Source organism: Cryptomeria japonica, chromosome 6 (assembly GCF_030272615.1).
Source record: "Cryptomeria japonica chromosome 6, Sugi_1.0, whole genome shotgun sequence".
Lineage (NCBI taxonomy): Eukaryota > Viridiplantae > Streptophyta > Pinopsida > Cupressales > Cupressaceae > Cryptomeria > Cryptomeria japonica.
The window spans coordinates 444,185,518-444,206,536 of NC_081410.1; the positions used below are offsets into that span (position 1 = coordinate 444,185,518).

The following is a 21,019-nucleotide window of genomic DNA, read 5'->3' on the forward strand; positions in this document are numbered from 1 at the left end:
GAGCAACAAGTTGATGCTCTCCCAATGCTCCTCGAACTCGGAATGATTCATTCTTGTGGAAGCTAGAGAGCTGGGCAACTATACCCTTATCATCTTGATCACTTTCAGGCCCTTCTGGAGCCTCTTCATACTCGGTTTCCTTCGAATCAAGCTGCTGTTCTGAATTTTAAGAATCTGATCCATTTGCACCTAGACATGCAGCTGCACCACCTGATTTTCCACAAGATTCATCCGATCTTGTGTTAGATGAACTTGATCCTGTTGCACCTCCTGTATCTGATGTTGGCACTTCTACTCTCCGGCCTAAATGGTGGGCTAAGATGCTTGCTGATCTTCATGATGATGAGCTCATCGAGGGTAGAACTTGTAATATTCCCACTAATTTTTTCGGTTTTTGAACACAACAAATACTACAATGCACCTGTTAAAGTTAGGAAATATAATTTCAATACTGCTGAAAGTAACCCTTCCACTTTCTGATCACCAAGAGCCCAATGTGGGAAGGTGAGAGCATACGGTGATAAGGGGTTCGTTAGCTCACTGATTTGTTGGAAATTACAATGCAAGTACAATACTGGGCGGCAAGCCAGCCCCTTCCACTTTTCAGCGGGATGAAGACAGGGAACTTGGCGGTAAACCAATCAAGGTAACAAGAGCATAACCAAAACCAAATCACTCTACCGATTATGCAGCGGGAGGACTTTTACATAAAAACTATCACTCAACCGCATATTTCAGCGGGAGGACAATATCACTCAACCACTTACTCAGTGGGAGGACAAAGCTGAATTACAAAACATGAAGGCGGCTAAGCCATCCTCTTCCACTTGTTCAGTGGGAAATACCATATAATGCAACTAGAATGATTGATCAGTACTACTGAAACAATCTTACAAAGATAGAGATGCGAGAGAAGATAGAGTTAAGTACATATCTCAAGCATTCAATATCAAATTCACACCACAAAATCACTACTTGCTGTTCTGAAATCAGAGTCAATAAAGCGCAGAACCAGCCACATCCAAATCCACTAAAATGCTCGTAACTTTCTCAAAACTGAATGAAATTATGCCAAACCAAATGCAAATGAATAGTATAACTTAGGCAGTTCAATACCTTGAAATAGCGGCTTGAGAGTCACAAGGGTGATGCACGCAACCCAATGGAAATCTGGAAATGGTGATTTAGCTGAATATTTCGATTTGCAACCATAAATTGAAGAGTTCCCCAAATTCCACGCCAATGTAGAAGAACTATTGTCTCTCCAATACGCTTCTAATGAGGCTTCACCCAGAACGATGCACCCAACACGCAGATAGCTACGAACAAATTACACTTCCAGCCAACACACACTAGGAACACCAAAAAAAATGCAGCAGTACACAACTCGTCGAAAACACACCAAATGCAATCCCAAGTATCACGAAATAGTTCACAAATTCGAACCAGAGCTAGGAGTGATGTCTCACACTCGATACTGGAAAGAAAGATCTAGGAGGTTTTCACCCTCGAAGAAGTCTAGAGTCATTCCGATAGCATAATGATATATTTTCTCTGGATGATCAAATGAGGAGCCAAACACCTGTATATATAGATTTTCAAGTCTGGAATTCAAATGAAATTGCCTCCAAATTCACCTCTTTCAAATTGCATTTCATTTCATGTGGTGGATCCAAGTATGGTACCCACTTCCCAAGTCAAAAATCGCGCCTAGGAGAGAGGACCATGATTTTGGCATAAAATAACTCTGATGTATAAAATAAAGTCTCCTTTCAATCATTAAATAATTCGCCCAAGCATGACTTGAGAAAAATATCATATTATGCACAATTCCCCATAACGTCAATTAGTAATAAAATAATTAAATAATAAACCTTAGGGTAAGGAAATAATATTTAATTAAATCGCTTATAACTCCAATATTGATTATCAACAAAATTCGGATGAGGCTTAGAAATGAGGATCACTGAACTGTGTTGGATCAAGACCAAAACCAGGATTGCCAAAAATAGAATGCCCAAATTGCCACTTACTAAAAATAGGAAGTCATGAAATATTGCTCTGAAAATCATGATCTTTGCAACCAGAGAAAGAGCTTGGCGAGCTTAGTAATAGTGCATCGTCTAGACAGCCAAACCCTAACTTACTAAAAATTGTAAGTTCACATTCCACCCCTGACAAGCTTGGTCAGAACTCCATAGAATATGGAAACCCTAATATCTCCTTTCCACATAGCCTACGGGTCTCCGGAATAGGCCAATGGACCACTGAATGCATCATCACAAGAAATGGGACATTAGAAAACTGCTCAGAAAAAGAGCAAGCAACTTGATTATGTCAATTTTGCTCTCATGGCCAACATTCACAGTGTGTATGAACCTCAAACATACACAGAGGCGAAAGCGATACCTGAGTGGGAACAAGCTATGGCAACTGAGCACCAAAGCTTGCTGAAAAATAACACTTGGGTTCTGTCAGATCTTCCTCCAGGCAAGAAACCCATTGGGTGCAAATGGGTCTATAAGGTAAAATACAAGGCTGATGGTACTTTAGATAAGTACAAGGCTCGTCTTGTTGCCAAAGGCTTCTCTCAGCGTGAAGGCATTGATTACGAGGAAACCTTTGCTCCGATTGCAAAGACAAGAACCATCAGATTAGTCCTAGCCATGGCAGCTCACTGTGGCTGGAAGGTCCATCAAATGGACGTCAAGAGTGCCTTCCTGAATAGTGAGCTACAGGAAGAGGTCTACATGACGCAATCTCCTGGATTCAAGGTTGCCGGAAAAGAACACCAGGTGCTCAAACTGGTGAAAGCACTCTATGGCCTGAAACAGGGTCCTCGAACATGGTACATGAAGATTGATAAGTACCTCACAAATCAGGGTTTCTAGAGGAGTCCTTCTGACTCAAATTTGCATGTCACGACTACTGGCAGTGATATCATCATTTTGGTTATTTATGTTGATGATCTGACCATCACTGGCAGCTCGGAATCTTTGGTTCAGGGAATCAAGTAGAATTTATGCCAGTCTTTTGACATGATTGACCTTGGCCTTTTGCACTACTGCCTAGGTGTTGAGGTTTGGCAGCAGTCTCATGGCATCTTCGTTTCTCAGTCCAAATATGCCAGGGCTTTGCTAGACAAGTTCAAAATGTAGGACTACAAACCTACATCTACACCTATGGAGAGAGGCCTGAAGTTGTCGGCCAAATCTGGTTCTCCAGTTGAGAATGAATCCGATTTCAGGCAACTACTGGGCAGTTTAATATATCTCATCTCCACTAGACGTGATCTGAGCTATGCAGTCAGCTACATATCCCGCTACTCCTACATCAGAACATTGGGTTGCAGCGAGGCGGATCCTGCGCTTTGTCAAGGGCACTTCAGACTTTGGTATCCTTTATGGATGAATCAAAGATCCTAGACTCATCGGTTACACAGATTCGGACTGGGAAGGCTCTGTCGATTTCAAAAAGTCTACATCTGGATATGTCTTCAGTTTGGGCACAGGTGCTATCACTTGGACCAGTAAGAAGCAGTAGGCTGTAGCTCTTTCATCAACTGAAGCTAAATATCGTGGAACAGTCAAAGTAGCTTGTGAGGCAGTTTGGCTTTGACGGATGCTTTCAGACGTCCAACTGTCTCAAGCCGGTCCTACACCCCTCCTCTGTGATAATCAAGGGTTGTTGAAACTCGCTAAGAATCCAGTCTTCCATGAGCGGACCAAGCATGTTGAGCTTCATTGTCACTTCACCCGCAAGCTGGTTGAAGATGGATCTGTGGATTTGTAGTATGTTCCTACAGAGGACCAAACTGTAGATATTCTCACCAAGTCCCTACTTCCGGATAAGTTTGCTAAGTTCAGGGGGCTGCTTGGTGTTGTAGGCAGATTGACCATTAAGGGAGGGTATTAGAATAATATCTTCATTATATTTGTTTCTATTATGTTTAATGGTCAATATATTGTAAATCTTGTATAATTAGATTCTTTCTAATTCCGACGATCGTTTCTTGTAATTCTATTTAATGATCGGTTTGATCATTAGTGAATAACATCTAATTTTATCAGTTATTACAAATGTAATTATATCTCGAACTTCAAATGCACACTTTATACAATGCTAATATACATACATATTTTGTTGATTTTGAGCATTTTGGAGGTTGTCTTTCAAGGATTTCATGATGTCTTGACTATGTTGCAACAAATCCTTAGCTTGGGGAACTCTACTATCACTAAACAAGAGGTCAACGAAGCGAGGAGCTTCATATCCATACAGTGCTATAAATGGAGACATCTTAATAGACATGTGACAAGTAGAATTATAACAATACTCACTCAAATGAAGCCATTTTACCCAATCTTTTTGCTTCCCTGAAACATAGTTTCTGAGATAACCTTCCACCCACTAGTTAACAATCTTTGTTTTCTCATTAGTTTGTGGGTGATAACAGGTGCTAGGGGTGAGATCAGTCCCACTCGATCTAAATATTCCTTGCCAAAATAGACTTGGGAAGTTACTGTCCCTATCACTAACAATGTTCTTTGGCGTGCCATGCAACTTGAATACTTCTCTAAAAAATCAACCACTTGAGCTGCTGGAAAAACTACAAAAATAATAAAAAGTGTGTAAATATAGTCAATCTGTCAACAATAACATAGATACAGTCGTTCCCTTGCACTTTTGGTAAACTAATAGTGAAGTCCGTTGAGAAACTTTCCCACTTTTGATTGGGAATGGGGTAAGGGCTAGATTGTGGTTGTGTCACATTTTTTTTGATCGTTTTAGAGGGAGCTACAGAAGAGTGTATTCTCATCTATTCGGTTTTACAGCCAAAGGGGTGAAGGTTTGTGAAGAGATAAAGGAGAATGAGAGGGTAGAGTGTTATAGATTGCAATTATTCCTTGAGTGTCGATTCAATTTCCCACAACAGTACTTAACAATAACAGAATCTGCATACTCAATTCCAGGCTATTACCATAAGGATTGCTAACTTTCTTTGCAAGAGACAACTGGAAAAAATGTTTCCTTATTTGTCTTCTTAGCCAAGGAGGAAGAAGTATTTGAGAGAATAGAAGCAAATTTTGATGTCTGTAGTAGTATAAATTGGTTGCCTCAGAAGTCATGGTTGCATCTCAACAATAATAAACAATTTATAATAAGCAATACACTGGGTTTCTTGGACACACACACATACTGATTGCTCAAGGAGCAGAATTGAAGAACTTTATACAATGTTATCCACACCCCTGGGAGAGAATTGGAATAAATATATTAGATATCATATCAATTACAGTATAACCATACATAATTGAAATGAAAAGTTGCAATCAATATTCATGATAGTATTCTTGTTTGAAAAAAGTAAAATGATTATATATTTTTCTTCAATATTGCAGTCATCATATTACTAAAGAAGTGTTTTAATACTCTGAATGGGCTCCTTTATTTTTGGAATAGATGTTCTCTAGTCCTGACTTTGGTAGTTCTGGTATATTTCTTCCTAATTTTTTCAGCTATACAATTCATATCCCATCCATAGAAGAAACACTTCTTTATTCCTGACTTTTCTCAGTCCTTCATCCTAAGACAATGTAATTCATAACCTTAGCCATTGCATACATGATCTCAACAAGTGTGTAAATATAGTCCGTCTGTCAACAATAACATAGATACAGTCCTTCCCTTACACTTTTGGTAAACTAATAAAGAAGTGTGTTGAGATACTTTCCCACTTTTGATTGGGAATGGGTTAAGGGCTACATTGTGGTTGTGTCACATTTTTGAAGATCATTTTAGAGGGAGCTACACAAGAGTGTATTCTCATCTACTGGGTTTTACAGCCAAAGGGGTGAAGGTTTGTGAAAAGATGAAGGAGAATGAGAGGGTAGAGTGTTATAGATTGTAATTATTCCTTCAGTGTTGATTCAATTTCCCACAAGAGTACTTAACAACAATGGAATCTGCATGGAGACAAGCTTCTTATAGGATATCCAATGAATAGAAGTCAATTCCAGTTTATTACCATAAGGACTGCTAACTTACTTTGTAAGAGACAACTGGAGAAATTGTTTCCTTATTTGTCTTCTTAGCCAAGGAGGAAGAAATTTTTGAGAGCTTAGAAGCAAATTTTGATGTCTGTAGTAGTATAAATTGGTTGCCTCAGAAGTCATGTGTGCATCTCAACAATGATAAACAATTTATAATAAGCAATACCCTGGGTTTCTTGGACACAAAACACACATACTGATTGCTCAAGGAGCAGAATTGAAGAACTTTATAAGCAATGTTATCCACACCCCTGGGAGAGAATTGGAATAAATCTATTAGGTATCATATCAATTACAGTATAACCATACATAATTGAATTAAAAAGTTGTAATCAATATTTATGATAGTATTCTTGTTTGAAAAAAGTAAAATGGCTATATATTTTTCTTCAATATTGCAGTCATTGTATTACTAAAGAAGTGTTTTAATTCTCTGTATGGGCTCCTTTATTTTTGGAATAGAAGTTCTCCAGTCATGATTTTGGCAGTTCTGGTATATTTCTTCCTAATTTTTTCAGCTATATAATAAATATCCCATCCATAGAAGAAACGCTTCTCTATTCCTGATCTTTCTCAGCCCTTCATCCTAAGACAATGTAATTCATAACCTCAGCCATTGCATACTTGATCTCAGCAAGATCATGTAAGATGATTTCTGAAAGATTTTAAACTTGGAGTGCTTTTCCATAAATTATTTAATGTTGCAAAACCTTTTGTTATCCATAGCAATTCACTTCCACTACATATGGTAGCTATACATTTTATCTCTAGGCCACATATATACCGTGTGTGTTTTACTTTGCTAAATGCTCTGGAAGCAGCCATATGAGAGCTCATGGTTAACAATGGCAATAGTTATTTCCATGAGATTATTAACCACCAAGCAATGCCATACATCTATTAATAAAGAATATGGACACATAATGAAGATATTTCTGCAGCGACTATTGCCATAACACGATCAAATTCATTGTTCGCTCAATTATATAATAAGACACAAAGATTATGCAAATTTTAAAACATGACTTTTATCATAATATCCAAGCAATTGACTACCATGCCATAATCATATATATCTCTATATGCCACAAGTTATCTTCCACTATTTTGAAGAAATTATTGTTCAGTCTGCCATCACCTAATTGAATATTAAATATGTAAAACATGCTATGTTGGGACCCCTCTTGAATGCCCGGAAGATATAATTTGAACAATAATTTTTGGTTTTTCATTGACTAGCATTATAATAACGTGGTTTTCTTACTGTTCCCTACTAGAAGGGGCACTGTTTTGTTCAATTTCCTTTTAAATAAATGTAACATGATGCTTTTGTGTATTTTGCATCTTAGTCTCCTTTCTTATTTCTTGCAAGGTGTCATGGAGATTCACCCAGGAGCAGTTAATAGCATTCCAAGTAAAGCACATGTAGAGATTGGTATGCTTTTAGCTCACCTAGAATTTGTGTTATTGATTTTTTTATACTGTTGTTTAGATGATTAATCTCAACGTATATTTCCTTGACTGCTACCATTAGTAGTTGAATTCCCAAAAATGGTAATTTGATTTTCCTTGTTTACTTAGATCCACATGGAATTTGGAGAAACTCGCTTTACAATCCTATGTCTTCATTTGCTTCATGGTTATAGTGTAAATCCTATTATGCTTGATTAAGATTTAACAAAGTACGAAAAAGTAAAAGAGCAAAATTTTCTCATCATTTTACTAATGCTATTTTGTTAATGTTTGTAGAAGTATTCTCTTTTGATTATATTGTGCCATATTTAACAAAGGATATCTATATAAATATAAATTAAATAATGAAAGAAGCAATATTATAGAATTGTCTTAGCTAATAATTTCATAAAGGGAGAAAAGAAGATGCTTTATTTGTGATCCAATTTGTGCACAAGCGTTTGTACCTCATGTTGCCTATTTGTGTTTAGGGTTTGGATTCAACAGTTTGACAATTGTTTTTCTTGGGTTTGGTAGGGCTGGATTTGGGAATGGGGAACCAAGGACCTAAATTTGAGGAGAATAGGGGACTTGTGGCACACATGATATATAATGTAGTGTCCCATTTTCAGGTTCTCTACTTTGCAGTTGGCATTGAATTTTTGGGTTTGTGTCAACTTGATTAGAGGGGTAACTTGATGTTACCAATGAGATTAGATGGTTTAGTGGAGTTGCATGACACTTTCAGATGTTATTTCTAGCTTCCGGTGTGGTCTCCAAGATTCTTGACGGAAGTATCTATTTTTAGTAAGTCACCTAGTTAGGTCCAGTCATCATCATTCATCATCGGTATCACTCTTGCACAGTCGTTTTTTGATTCCAATGCATTGTGACCATTGTTGCTACTTGGGTGTAATTGTGAGCTATATTTAATTTATTTTACTAAGTTCACCATTTTAATTTATTTATTTTATCGAGCACCTCAATATCATAGATCATTGGAAAGAGAATTGAAAGTTTTAAATGATAAGATGTTGAAAAGTAACTTTAAATGTTGGAAATGTTTTAAAAATAAAATAAATCACTTTTCGGAGTTTTAAGGCTTATTGTTGTCATTTTATGACACCCTTGGTCGATTAGCAAGAACTGATTAGAGATATGCTCCATGGACCAGCACTGCCCCAGTTGATCAAGGACATAACCAATGGAATTATGAAATGTTAAGTGTTGTCTTGTCAAGAGGTAGAAGTTTTCAGGCCCTTTTCCTTCCTTGAACACAGAATCTCGAAATCCCGAAATTCCCAGTTCTCAAGCCCTTTTCCTTCCTTGAACCCAAAATTCCTAGTTCTCAAGCCCTTTTCCTTCCTTGAATCTAGAATCCTGAACTTCCCAGTTCTCAAGTCCCTTTCCTTCCTTGAACCCAGAATCCTGGAAGCCCAAAATTCCCAGTTCTCAAGCCCTTTTCCTTCCTTGAACCCGGAATCCTGGAATCCCAGAATTCCTAGTTCTCAAGCCCTATTCCTTGAACCTAGAATCCAAGAGTCCCGTAATTCCCAGTTCTCAAGCCCTTTTCCTTCCTTGAACCTGAAATCCCGAAATCCCAAAATTCCAAGTTCTCAACCCCTTTTCCTTCCTTGAACCCGGAATCTTGAAATTCCCAATTCTCAAGCCCTTTTCCTTCCTTGAATCCGGAATCTTGAAATTCCTAGTTCACAAGCCTGCCCTTCCTTGAACCTGAAATCCTGGAATTCCGGGGCCCTCGATTACTCTCCCCTTGCAGCAGGGCCGGAAGTCCGACTTCTAGTGACATCAACACTTCTCGATGGCGTGATCAACACTCAAGGCTGTTAATGCTCCTCCAACTCCTGCGACTTGTCTACTTTCATTCGTGGAGCTACAGGGGCACATTTAATGATTTTTGCAGGATTGCCATCAAGTGGAGTCTAGGGGCATGCTTATTTATGGTTATTTGATGGCCTTCCTGTTAGATTTGCATGCTTTGACTTAGAACAATCTACATTCTAGAAGTACTTTTTTTCTTGGGATTTTCTTGTTAGGGTATGGCTAGGTTGCTTGCACACACACCATGTCAGATCTGTGCACCTCCTTGCCTTCCCTAACTGACATTCCTCTGTGTATGCTAGGGTGAAGGCTTCTCCTCCTTGACCATTGGTCTCTCCTTTGTGACTAGTTTTCTATATATAGGTTGTTAAGCCTCATTGTAAAGGGTTCTCTCCCTGCTGGCTCAAGCTACTCTTTGGTCTTTCACTTCTCTTGAAGATTTGTATATTTTCTTACATTTCTGCAATTGTAAATTTGGCCATTGGTCTTAGAATGAATTGAAATTATCATTCTTTCTTTACTTCAACTTATGCATGTTGTGTATGTTTTTCATACCTTCATTGTAAGTGTATGTTTTGTGGCTTTCTTTCACGTATTTGTTGTGCTAACTTGTTTTTGGGTGTGACTTGTGGGAAACCTTCTCCCCTTTTGACATTCAGCAAATTCTAACCTCCATACATGCGTTTGGGGCTATGTTACGCTGAGTTTCCGAGACGGGGGGACAGGGAAACGGGTTTCGGGGACGTTTTTTTTTTTGCTCGGAACAGGGGACGGCAGGGGACAGCTAGCTATATATATATGAATAATGAAATTTAATAATAGCAAGTAGCAACATAATAACATTGAGAAGATAAATCATTAAATATTACCTTAGGTTAGGATTGTCTTTCCAAATGTATCTGCATTCAAAATGGAACTTTACTTCTTAGTAAAAAAATGTGAATACTGGTGAACTTTATTTGTGCTTTTTTTATTCGCCAATAGAAAGAAATACAGGATTTGTCATTTTTTATCCATTTCCTATTTGTAAATAAGAAAACTATTATCTGTTTGTACAGTTATGCATGAATACAACACATCCATCTGTCGTCGAGAGCCTATTTTGAATTTTCACCTGTTCGTCATATGCCAAATGGTGAAGCCTCAACTAATTGTTCCATTGGTGGTTTCTTTTGGTTTTTACTTATGCGTGACTGTCCCATATGATATCACCGGTGATAATAATAAAGTTAATAAACTTATTAACATTTTTGCAGACTATAGATTATAAATTAGAATTTATAATTTATTAATTTGTAATTTTTAAATTATAAAATTATTATAATATTTATTAATAAATAATAAATATTATATTATATAAGCGATTTTTAAAAAATAAAAAAAAATTACTTTTTAATAAAAAAAGTACTTGAACAATCAGGGATCCAAATTTAAAAAATAAAATTAATTGCTCTTAAAATAATAATAATTTTTTGAATTTTAATTTTTTCTTTTATTGTTGTATGAGCTGGAAACGGCTAGCCGTCTGACGGCTTGGGCGTCCTTTGCCATCTCGGGGATGGTCAATGGTCCCCGGGGGAAATGTTGACTGTCCCTAAGTTTCTGGAAAATTTTGGGGATCGGGGACGGCTGGGAAACGTTTCCTTCTTCCCTTTTCCTCTGCAAGCTCTTAGGATAGGTTTGGAAATACAATTTGGAGTGTTGAGTTGGTTCAAGACTTGCATTTGGATTGAGAAGGAAGTCGGCCTTCTCTGAATTTTCAACACCCTTGCGCAAGGTCCCACATTTCAGGGTTGTTTCCATGTTTCACAAGGTTGCCTAGTTGATAGCTCAGCAAGGGTGCAAACTTTTGTGACAACACTTTGTTGGTTGAAAATTTTGTACACCTGAGGGATGTGCAAAATTGTGGTTTCAGCCACAGTGTGTGAGTATGATACTCTCCTAATTTAGGGAAGGCTCCCCCTATTTACAAAGTAAACTAATCTAATATGGGTGAGACAACAGTCCTTATTCTTCTTTCAAGAAAAACTATACTCTTTTCTCTTCACAGAAAATTAATAGCAATTGGAAATAAATAACAACAAATACAAAAATGAGACTTTTTGTAGGATTTTTGGAACATAAAGAGAAGCAAAGTTTCCATGAAAGCACAAAGACCTCCGTCACTACCCCGGGACAGGAAAACAGAAAGAAAGCTCAAAGTCTTCAACTATCTATTCTCCTATCAACCTTTTAAAATGATTTTCTACTAACCAAGCACAGTATGTAGCAGCTCAAAGTCTAACTACATGATGCACCTCTTATTCACAAACATAGAAAATAAAAGCATCACAAAGTCTACAAGTTACCCCCTTGGCTTGAGCTTTCTACACTAGCTTCAAACGTGATAAACAACTCAAAGTTTGCAAGACCAAGTTTGAAAACCAAACCTATATCTCTAAACGCAATTAGCAGCTCAAAGTTTGCAAGATTGAATTTAAATCCCTCTTGAACAATAGAACAAAAATCACAATCAACTTCAGAAAATGTCATCACATAACAACTTGAATTGGCACAAAGTCTCAACACAACTTGCCTCTTTTATTGAAAGCAATCTAATTTACATCTAAGCTCAAAGTCTTAGAGTGCACATACAAATTGGTAGAATTTTGTTGCATTGCCAAAAGATAAAAATTACAATAGATCCCCTCAAGTATTTATAGGAGGGGAGCCTTGAGAAAAAGGTGGGAGGATCCTAACTAACTTGAGAAATTCTCTCAACCACCATGACTTATTCCAACTACTAAGTAAGACTTATTCAAAATTACAAGTCCTATTCTAAATTGACTTGTAATCACAAAAGTGCAAGTGATAAACTTGCAATTACAAAATTGTTTTTTTTTTACAAGTAAACTTTGTCGAAAGGAAAACTACAATTCTGAAACTATTCTATGTGATCGAAGACACGACTCTAATTACGTCATCCTCTGTTTTGAAAATCTTCATGCTGCTACAAGACACTCTATGATCGAAGTAAATGACATCTTGAACTGGAACAAGAACTTGCACCTTTGATAGTTTTTGTGTCTTTAACCAGCGAACTCCAACCTTTCTCATGCTTGGGGTAGTACTGAATTTTCAGGAGAGAAGTTCTTTGCAAGGTTGAAGTAAGAAGCCTATCTCTGTCTTGAGAGCATTCAACCATTCATGTCACTTATCCATCTCCTTTTGTGGCTCCATCATGTTGTTGTTCTTTCTCCAATCTTGGAATCTGCTTGCAAAACAAGGCCCATGCCTTAAATTATTGATTTGGTAGTCCATGTGTGCAAACAGGACTGACATGGGTGAAACAAAGGGACTGCAAAAGTGGGGTCAAAGCTCAATTTCAGGTTTTGAAGATTGCATTACATGTGTGGAAAAACAAGAGCATTGACTTGCAATTGTGGAGGACGAACATGCAACTTCATGTGTAATGGGAAAACACAAGTTTGCACTTGTAATTGCATGTTGGAGACTCATTTTCAAGTGTTTTTGAGTGCATTTTGGACCAATTTTGGGTTCTGGAAGGCTGACTGCAAGTGAAGACACAACTGCAATCGAATTTTAGAATTCCGACTGCAAGTAGACTTTAAATGGGAAAAATGAATGAAGGTGTGAAATGAATGGATGAAATGGGGTTTTGACATGAGGGGAAAATGGAAAGAATGATTTTGACCGGTAATAGAAAACTTTATTGGACAAGGAAAGACACATTTTCAGCTTGACAACTTTGGAAGAGGGAAAAAACTTCAATTTGTAATCAGATTTATATAACCCGAAATCTCGCTTGGTCAAAACAAATGAGCTTGGGGGAAACCCTAATGCTCCTATAAATAGGTGAAGAAGCCAACACGTTGGTATCCCATGCAGCAAACAAATCGGTTTTGCATTCATCCAACTCCACAAAAAACGGCTTGGAAGGATAGATACGTTTGATGTCAAACGCTCTTCAATGAATGAAGGATGCAAAACGTGTTGCAAATGTAGCAACAATGGCGGAATATGGGCACCCAAAACATGGAGCTTACACAGCACAAAATAGAGCCAAAAACCCCCACATTTATTCACAACGTGTTTGCCAAAACTGTTGAATCCCAAAAATGTGGCACCAACCATCGATCTCCAGTAGCATAGCAAGAATGTGAGATGGATTCAAGGGAATAATGCCACAAAAATCAGATTTGTGAGAGCAAGAATGCAGATTGGGTTTTTTCTCTCCAACGACAAGCAAATGTGCCCTCCAAAGATGCAATCGGGTTTTTAAAACCCCTTTACAAGTTTTAGATTGCATTACTTATCCTTCACTTGAACAATTTCAGGTTTGAAAGGAAGAAGAGCAAAAAGAAATAACAAAACAACTTGTAATAGGGAAATAAAATACCCATTACAAGTTTTAAAAACATAAAGGAACACAAAGAATTGTAATAGGGAAATAAAATCCCCAGTACAAGTTTAAAATAACCAGTGTTCCACGGGTGTTGGGCACGGGGGGACCAAGGGCCTAAGTTTGGGGACTGCAGGGGGATGACAGCGGGGGGGCGGGGTGGTGGTGCTGATATAGTTATACATATACATATAGTACTTGAAAAACTAGTTTTGAAAAGATGTATGACGGTATAAGAATTACATTTCAAATACCAAGATTTCTTCAATGCTAATTGCGAATTAGTAATTGCTAAATAAAATTTGACAAATGAAATTGTCAAATTGGAGATTTCTATTATATTGAAAAAGGAAAATATGAATATCTGATGCCATTGCAAAGTCTATAATAATAAAGATGATTACATGATTCATCATTACAATGAGTAGCCAAATACAAATACGTGTAGCAATAGCATTACAAAAGAGACTAGAGTCAAAGACAAAATGACAAAACTCAAAATGTAGCTAATGGAGGCCTCTAATCATCTATGAACTCCTCCTCACTGGAACTGTTGGACTCCTGAAGATCAAGATCCCTCAAGCTCACACCAACTAGCCCTGCATCTGAAGTGGTAGGATCATCCTCATCAATCTGTGAAGGCTCCTCTGGCTCTACATCCCATCGTGCCACTAGATTCTCCTTGTACACAAGTGTCTTGCAGTCCATGAGATGTAAAACACTGTGTACAGCCACAAGCTTCTCTTCTCTCTTAGAGGTAAATCTGTTCCTCTTAAGAGAGTGGATGAAGCTATATGTAGATCAGTTCCTCTCAGCAGTTGAAGAACTAGAAACTTGGGATAGCAGACGGATGGCTAGAGTGGTGGTCAAAGATTTCGGGTCCTCCTGTACTATAGCGTCTATATCCATCTTTGCCGCATCTGAATAACCTCTAAGAGTGGCAAATCTTCCCCATTCAGTGCGAATTGTGCCGGCATCTCTAGAATCAAACATCTTCTGTACGCACCTAAACAAAACCGCCTTCACCTCATCAGCCTGAATCGGTGTCACTCTACCTGGTCTAGCCTTGTACCACTTAGGATTCAAGGCAAAGGCATATGCAAAGGAGTGTTCGACTTGTCCCATCTACGCTGAATGATAGGCCAGATTTGCTCATTGTAGAATGCTAGAGAGGGGTACTTCACTCGCATAGCAGCCCTCATCTGGTCAAGCATAGAGTCAATGCACTCATACACCTCTCCAAGGTGTCATGTCCCCTCTTTAGCTTTGTCTATCAGAGACATGTGAGTCAGCTTATTATGGGGTCTTATAGGCTGGCAGTGGTGGATAGAGACTCAGTGAGGATATTCAGTGTTTGGGATTTGGTGTTCTGGCAGTAGTAGACCAGTTTGGAGCAGTTCCTTAATTTTAGGAGGCAGTTCCTACATTTGTGGAGGTTATTCCTACTATTTAGGAGGTTATGACAGTATCCAGGGTTGGGTTTCCATAAGACTATTCCTTGGTTTCAGTTTCAGAAGATTTGGGTATGTTTCCTAGTTTCTAGGAGCATCCCTAGATTTTAGGGATAAGATTGCCAGTGGATCCATGATTTTCGACTTCAGTCACAGACAGGTGGTAGGTTCCGTTTCAGGCTTTTGGAGTCATTTGAGCCTTCTACAGCTATTTGGGTTATATTTTTAATATATTTAAATATTTCCTAAGTTAGCGTTTAATTAATTAAATAAGGCTACGTTTATAGCCATTTTGGAGTAATAAAGGGTTTTTGACTTCATCTGGATGCATATGCCCATGTGTGATAGCTCGTTGGAAAGGTCTTGAACTTTTCTAAATGTTTCCCATTTATCAGGGACCCTTTTGATGAGCGGAATTCTTTTATATTAAAAAAGTGGCGTTTTCTCTATACTTGGCGACTAAAAATGAGAAATAAGACTTTATAAGCCTAAGCGCACTTTTCATACACTTTTAGGGTTCGAGCTAGAGGGGAGGAGTTATAAGGAGATGGTAACCTAATTATCACTTATCTTTTACACATTTCATCTTTGATTTGGAGAATTTGCTTTGGAGGCGATTCAGCATCTGGGACGAAAACCCAGGGTCTTGCCTGTCTAGGACGTAGCCCCCAGCACAGTGGTTATTTGGTTCTTGCATTCAGTTTTCAGTGCCTTGGAGTTGGTACGATATCTTTTCTGAAGGATTCAATGAACAGAGTTAGGGTTCAACGTGGAGATTGGGGTTTCCGGCTTGGCATCACCTAACAGCCGTACGGCTGTACTTTGCAACCATTTCTCTTCCCACGTGGAGCTATGTAAGAGCTTGGATGTTTGCCGCAGTCTCCTTCTTGATTACAGTATTCACGCTTCATCCAGGATGCACTCATTGTTATTGTAATCTTCTTGGAATTGTTTGGAATCACTATCTGGATAATTATTTGATTTAAATAATCAGAAATCTGCTTGGTACGATTCTGATTTGGCTGTGTATGAACATTTATTTCCAGTACTCTTTTCATGTACTTGTTCTTCAATTATTACTTGCTGAAAAACTATCAAAAACACAAAAATAAACAAACCTTCTGCAACTTCTGTCTATTCTCTAAAACCATCAAAGGAAACACAGGAAAATATAGTTTATTAATTTAAAAACTACAGCAGATCAGCAAGGGGATCCATCAGGGATCTTTCACAAGGTTAGGTGCATCCCCATACCCATATCTAATCACCTGGAATACTAGAGAAATGATGGAGACAATGTATTTTGCATCAGTCCAAAACACATCACTATCTCCTTCACCCTTCTCCCCTGCTCTATCTTGGCCTCAGCCCACCTATTCCACTCATTAGTCATAACCATGAGTTGCAATGCCTCTTGCAACTCAATCATTCTCTCCAAGAGAATGAAATAGGATGCATATCTGGTCTCAACTGGTTTCAAGAACTCCTCCTTTGCGAAGGTCTTGAAGAGTGCATGTGAAGTGTGGTGGTTGCAGATAAACATCTGCACATCTCTTGCATCGGTGACCACTCCTCTAATCCAGTCAATCTTCCCCATGTCCTTCAGTGCATTGTTCATGGCATGCACACAACATGGGGTCCACCAAATGTGTCTATAGGCTGCCTCAATGAGTCTCCTTGCTGCTCTACACACATGGGCTGCATCTGTCACTACTTGGACCACATTTTGTGGCCCAACCTCCTCAATAGCCTCCCTGAGGACCTGAAACTGGAAATCAGCATCTTTATGATGCCCTGTACAATCAACTGCTCTAAGGAAGTATGGGCCCTCTGCACATGTGACCATGACGTTGATGAGTGGACGATGGGTAATGCCCGTCCACCCATCCATAACTATGTTGCACTCCGATGCCACCCAACATGCCTTCATCTTCTCCATCAAAATATTGATGTTGGAATAGCATTTATCCAAGATCGAGGTCCTCATTTTCATCTCCCCTGGTGGCACATAAGATGGTCCTCCCTTCACCACCATAGCCATCATCTCCCTATAATAAGGAGACCGTGTAACATGAAATGGAATGCCATTGGCAAAGAAGAACTTGCCAATGGGTTCATCTATCTGATCTCTTAGCTGCACATTAAACATATCAGCAATGGGGTTACTCTGTGGTGTCTGCAACCTATGTTTCCCTACCCTAGCGGCACTAGAAGTGGATGTGGATGGAGATCCAAACATCTTTCCTCCCGTTTGCGAAGCATGAGAAGTATGTGGCGGGTTTTGGTTGTGCTGAAGGGCTGCCCTAGCAGACAAAGTAGTAGGCTTTGAAATATTTGTGTCATCTGGAACCCCTTAAAGCCTGTTAAACTCAATTTTGTACTATATATTTTTAGCTTCCTCCAAAAACTTACAATGTCTCACACCTTTTCGTCTCCAAAAATGAAAGTGTGCATTCACCCTACTAATGCTACCAAACCATTCAGTGTCACAAATGTTGCACTTCCACTTCCTTGTTTCTCCACTTGAATGTGATGTGCCTTGTACTGATATTCTTGAAGCAAACTGTTTGAGAGGAGACTTAGGATCAAAATGACCCCTAGCATACAGTGCCAACAACTCTTAAGGGCAACCTGTACTAGCTGGTGCACTCGCCATAGAACTAGATTGGGCTTCAGGATCAGCCCCATGGTCACCCCCCTCATTTTCAGGTTCATATGTTGAATCATTCTCACTATGAGAATGGATTTCCATCTCATCTTCACTCATGCCTTGGGAGCTCATTGTGAAATTGACACTGCATTTCACAAAATAAAATAAAAATTAAAATAAAAATAAAATCAGTGTAGTTTAACAATTTTTTTTTTTTCCTATTCATCTCAAAATGAGATTTGATGTCGAATCTTGAGGGTAAAATGATGAATGATTCATTCATCATTCTGCCCTCAAGATCCAACATCAAATTTTATTATTTTTATTTTTAAATTAAAAAATATCATAAATTGTAAATTTTATTTTCAAAATTGAAATTTTAAATTTCAAAAATGATGAATGATTCATTGATCATTTTGCCCTCAAGATTCAACATCAAATCTCATTTTGAGATGAATAGGAAAAAAAAATCCAAAAATGACATTGAACAATGAAAATAAAAAAAACAAGAAAAAATTGAAAAGCCCTACCTTGTGCTTGAAAAATCTCTCCAAAATGCAGTAGAATCTTCTTCCTCCTCTTCTTGTTGCTTCTTCTAGCTCCTATCACACTTGCAATCACTTTTCTCACCCCTTCAATCAGTCTTCTACAAGTTTTTCGTCCTCTTCAGCTTGCTGGAAAAATAATCAGTCTTTGAAAATGAGAGTGAAATCAACAAAAAAACATGGTTTTGTGTTGTTTTGGGGGAAAGGGTGGAGCCCACATCCAATTAGGGTTACCCCTTAACCCCCCAAAAAGTACATTTTTAAAAATTTTAAATTTAAAGCATTACATTTCCGTGGGGGTGACGGGAGATGTCTGGCGTCTCCCCGTCCCTTGAGAGACAGGAGATGCCCAGAAGTCTCCCAAGGAGATGTCTCCCTGTCTTTGGCGGCGTTTGGGTGGCTGTGGCAAGATAGCGGGGGACATCATGTCCTCGTCCCCCCGTCCTGGAGACGTCCCTGTGTCCGAGACGTGGCCAAAAAGGGGGGGGGGACATGTCCCCGTGGAACACTGAAAATAACACAACATAAATAAAAAAGATGAAAGATCCGTGATGGATCTCTTTTGCTAATCTGTTGTAATTTTTATTATTTTAAATTGATTTTTCTTACTTATTAATATTTTCTTTCAGAAATAGACAGAAGTTGTAGAAGGGTTGGATTCTTTTTGTATTTTGATGATTTTTCAATGAGTAAATAATGAAGTACAAGTACATGAACAAAGTACTGAAAATGAAGTTCATATACAACCAAGACAAATTCGATTCAAGGCAGATTTTTGAATATAAAATCAAATATTTGACTAGATGAAGATTTCCAATAATTTCAGGAAGATTACAATCAGGAATAATCCCAACCTGGATGCTGAAAGAGTAACATAACCAGGAATGAAGCTGCGGCAAGATTCCAGCCCTCCAAGTGTTGCACGTGGGAAGGAAAGTGGCTGCCAGGTACAGCTGTACGACTGCCAAGTACACCCAACTAGTTAGAAACCCCAAACTGAACTCCGTCAGAATCACTGAACCTCCAGAAAGAATGCCATACAATCTCCAAGATGCTAATAGATGCAAACAAATCCAAACTGCTGTATTGGGGGCTACGTCCCAAACAGGCAAGGCATTGGGGTTGGCGTCCTAGATGCTGAAAAGCTCTTCCAGTGCCAAATCTCAAATCCAAGATGTAAAATGTGTAAAAGATAGCAAGAATTAGGTCTCAACTTCCTTATAACACCTTCCCACTTAGCTCGAACCCTTAAAGTGACTCAATGGGGCGTTTAGGGTTAAAATGTTATATTTCTCATTTTAAGTTGCCAAGTGCATAGAAAACGACCTTTTTTCAAATATAAAGAAATCCGTTCACCGAAAGGATCTGAGTCAAAAGAGAAATATTTAGAAAAGTCCAAGACCTTTCCAACGAGCTATTACACCAAGGGATATGCATCCAGATGAGGCCAAAAACCCCTTATTACTCCAAAATGGCTATAAACATAGCTTTATTTAATTAATTAAACGCTTAGGAAATATTTAAATATATTAAAAATATATCCCAAATAGCTGTAGAAGGCTCAAATGACTCCAAAAGCCTGAAACGGAACCTGTCACCTGTCTGTGACTGATGTCAGAAATCATGGATCAACTCGCAGTCTCATCCCTAAAATCTAGGGATGCTCCTAGAAACTAGGAAACACACCCAAATCTCTTGAAACTGAAACCCCAACCTTGGACGCTGTCACAACCTCCTAAAAAGTAGGAACTGCCTCCTAAAATGTAGGAACTGCTTCCTAAAATCAAGGAACTGCTCCAAACTGGCTCCAAACTGCCTGTAAAGCCAAAATCCAATCACTATATGCACTGAATGAGTTCCAATCGACCTCTGCTAGCCTACGAGACTCCAATGATAGGCCAACTCCTCCGCCTTTGATGTCCACTCTAGAAAAGGGACATGACAAAAGACTTGTAATAGGGAAATAAAATTCCCATTACATATAAACATAAGACATAAAAAACACTTTAAAAACTTAAAAAGACTTGTAATAGGGAAATAAAATCCCTATTACAACTTAAAAGCACAATGTAGGAACTTTTATGAGAAGTTACAAGTTCTCATTAAACTTGTAATTTTAAATTCACTTGCAATTTGTCTAAAAAATTCCTACAACAACTTAAAAGACAAAAAGGGAAAAGGAAAATGAAAAACAAGTTACAAGTTACAAGTTTTAAATAAAGTGCACTTGTAATTGCTCGAAAAAACCCCTACAACACAAAAACATAAAGGAAACTCCTAACTTGCAATAGAAAGAAACTTTCCCACCTGCAGTCAGGAAGAAAAAATCCAAAATTGAAGGAAAGACATAGCAAACGAACTTGAAACACGATGAAATTTGAAATACGGATCGATGATGAAGTGAAGAACAATCCAATTCAGCAAGAAGCAAAATTTTTGCCTCGGGAAGCATGCCTTGAGAGTAAAATTTCCAACTTGCAGTGACTGCTCTGAAACCTGAAATTGCACAAAAAGCTAGGAAAATGAAGACCAAAACTCACCAAAACTTGGACAATGATGGCAAAGACACCCCCCAATGATTTGACACTAACAAATGTGAGTTGTGCACCTCGTAAAACGTTGGA

The 21,019-nt window shown here is 38.3% G+C and overlaps 1 protein-coding gene across 2 annotated transcripts in view; it reads left to right on the forward strand.

Annotated features, from left to right (window-relative positions):
- The window catches only part of LOC131037474 (ureidoglycolate hydrolase), a 274,909-nt gene that overhangs the window by 177,852 nt on the left and 76,038 nt on the right, over window positions 1-21,019 (forward strand). For both annotated transcript variants that reach the window (XM_057969614.2, XM_057969613.2), the window contains exon 9: window positions 7,426-7,488. In XM_057969614.2, coding sequence (XP_057825597.1) covers window positions 7,426-7,488 — 63 coding nt within the window. The remainder of the gene's footprint in view (window positions 1-7,425; window positions 7,489-21,019) is intronic.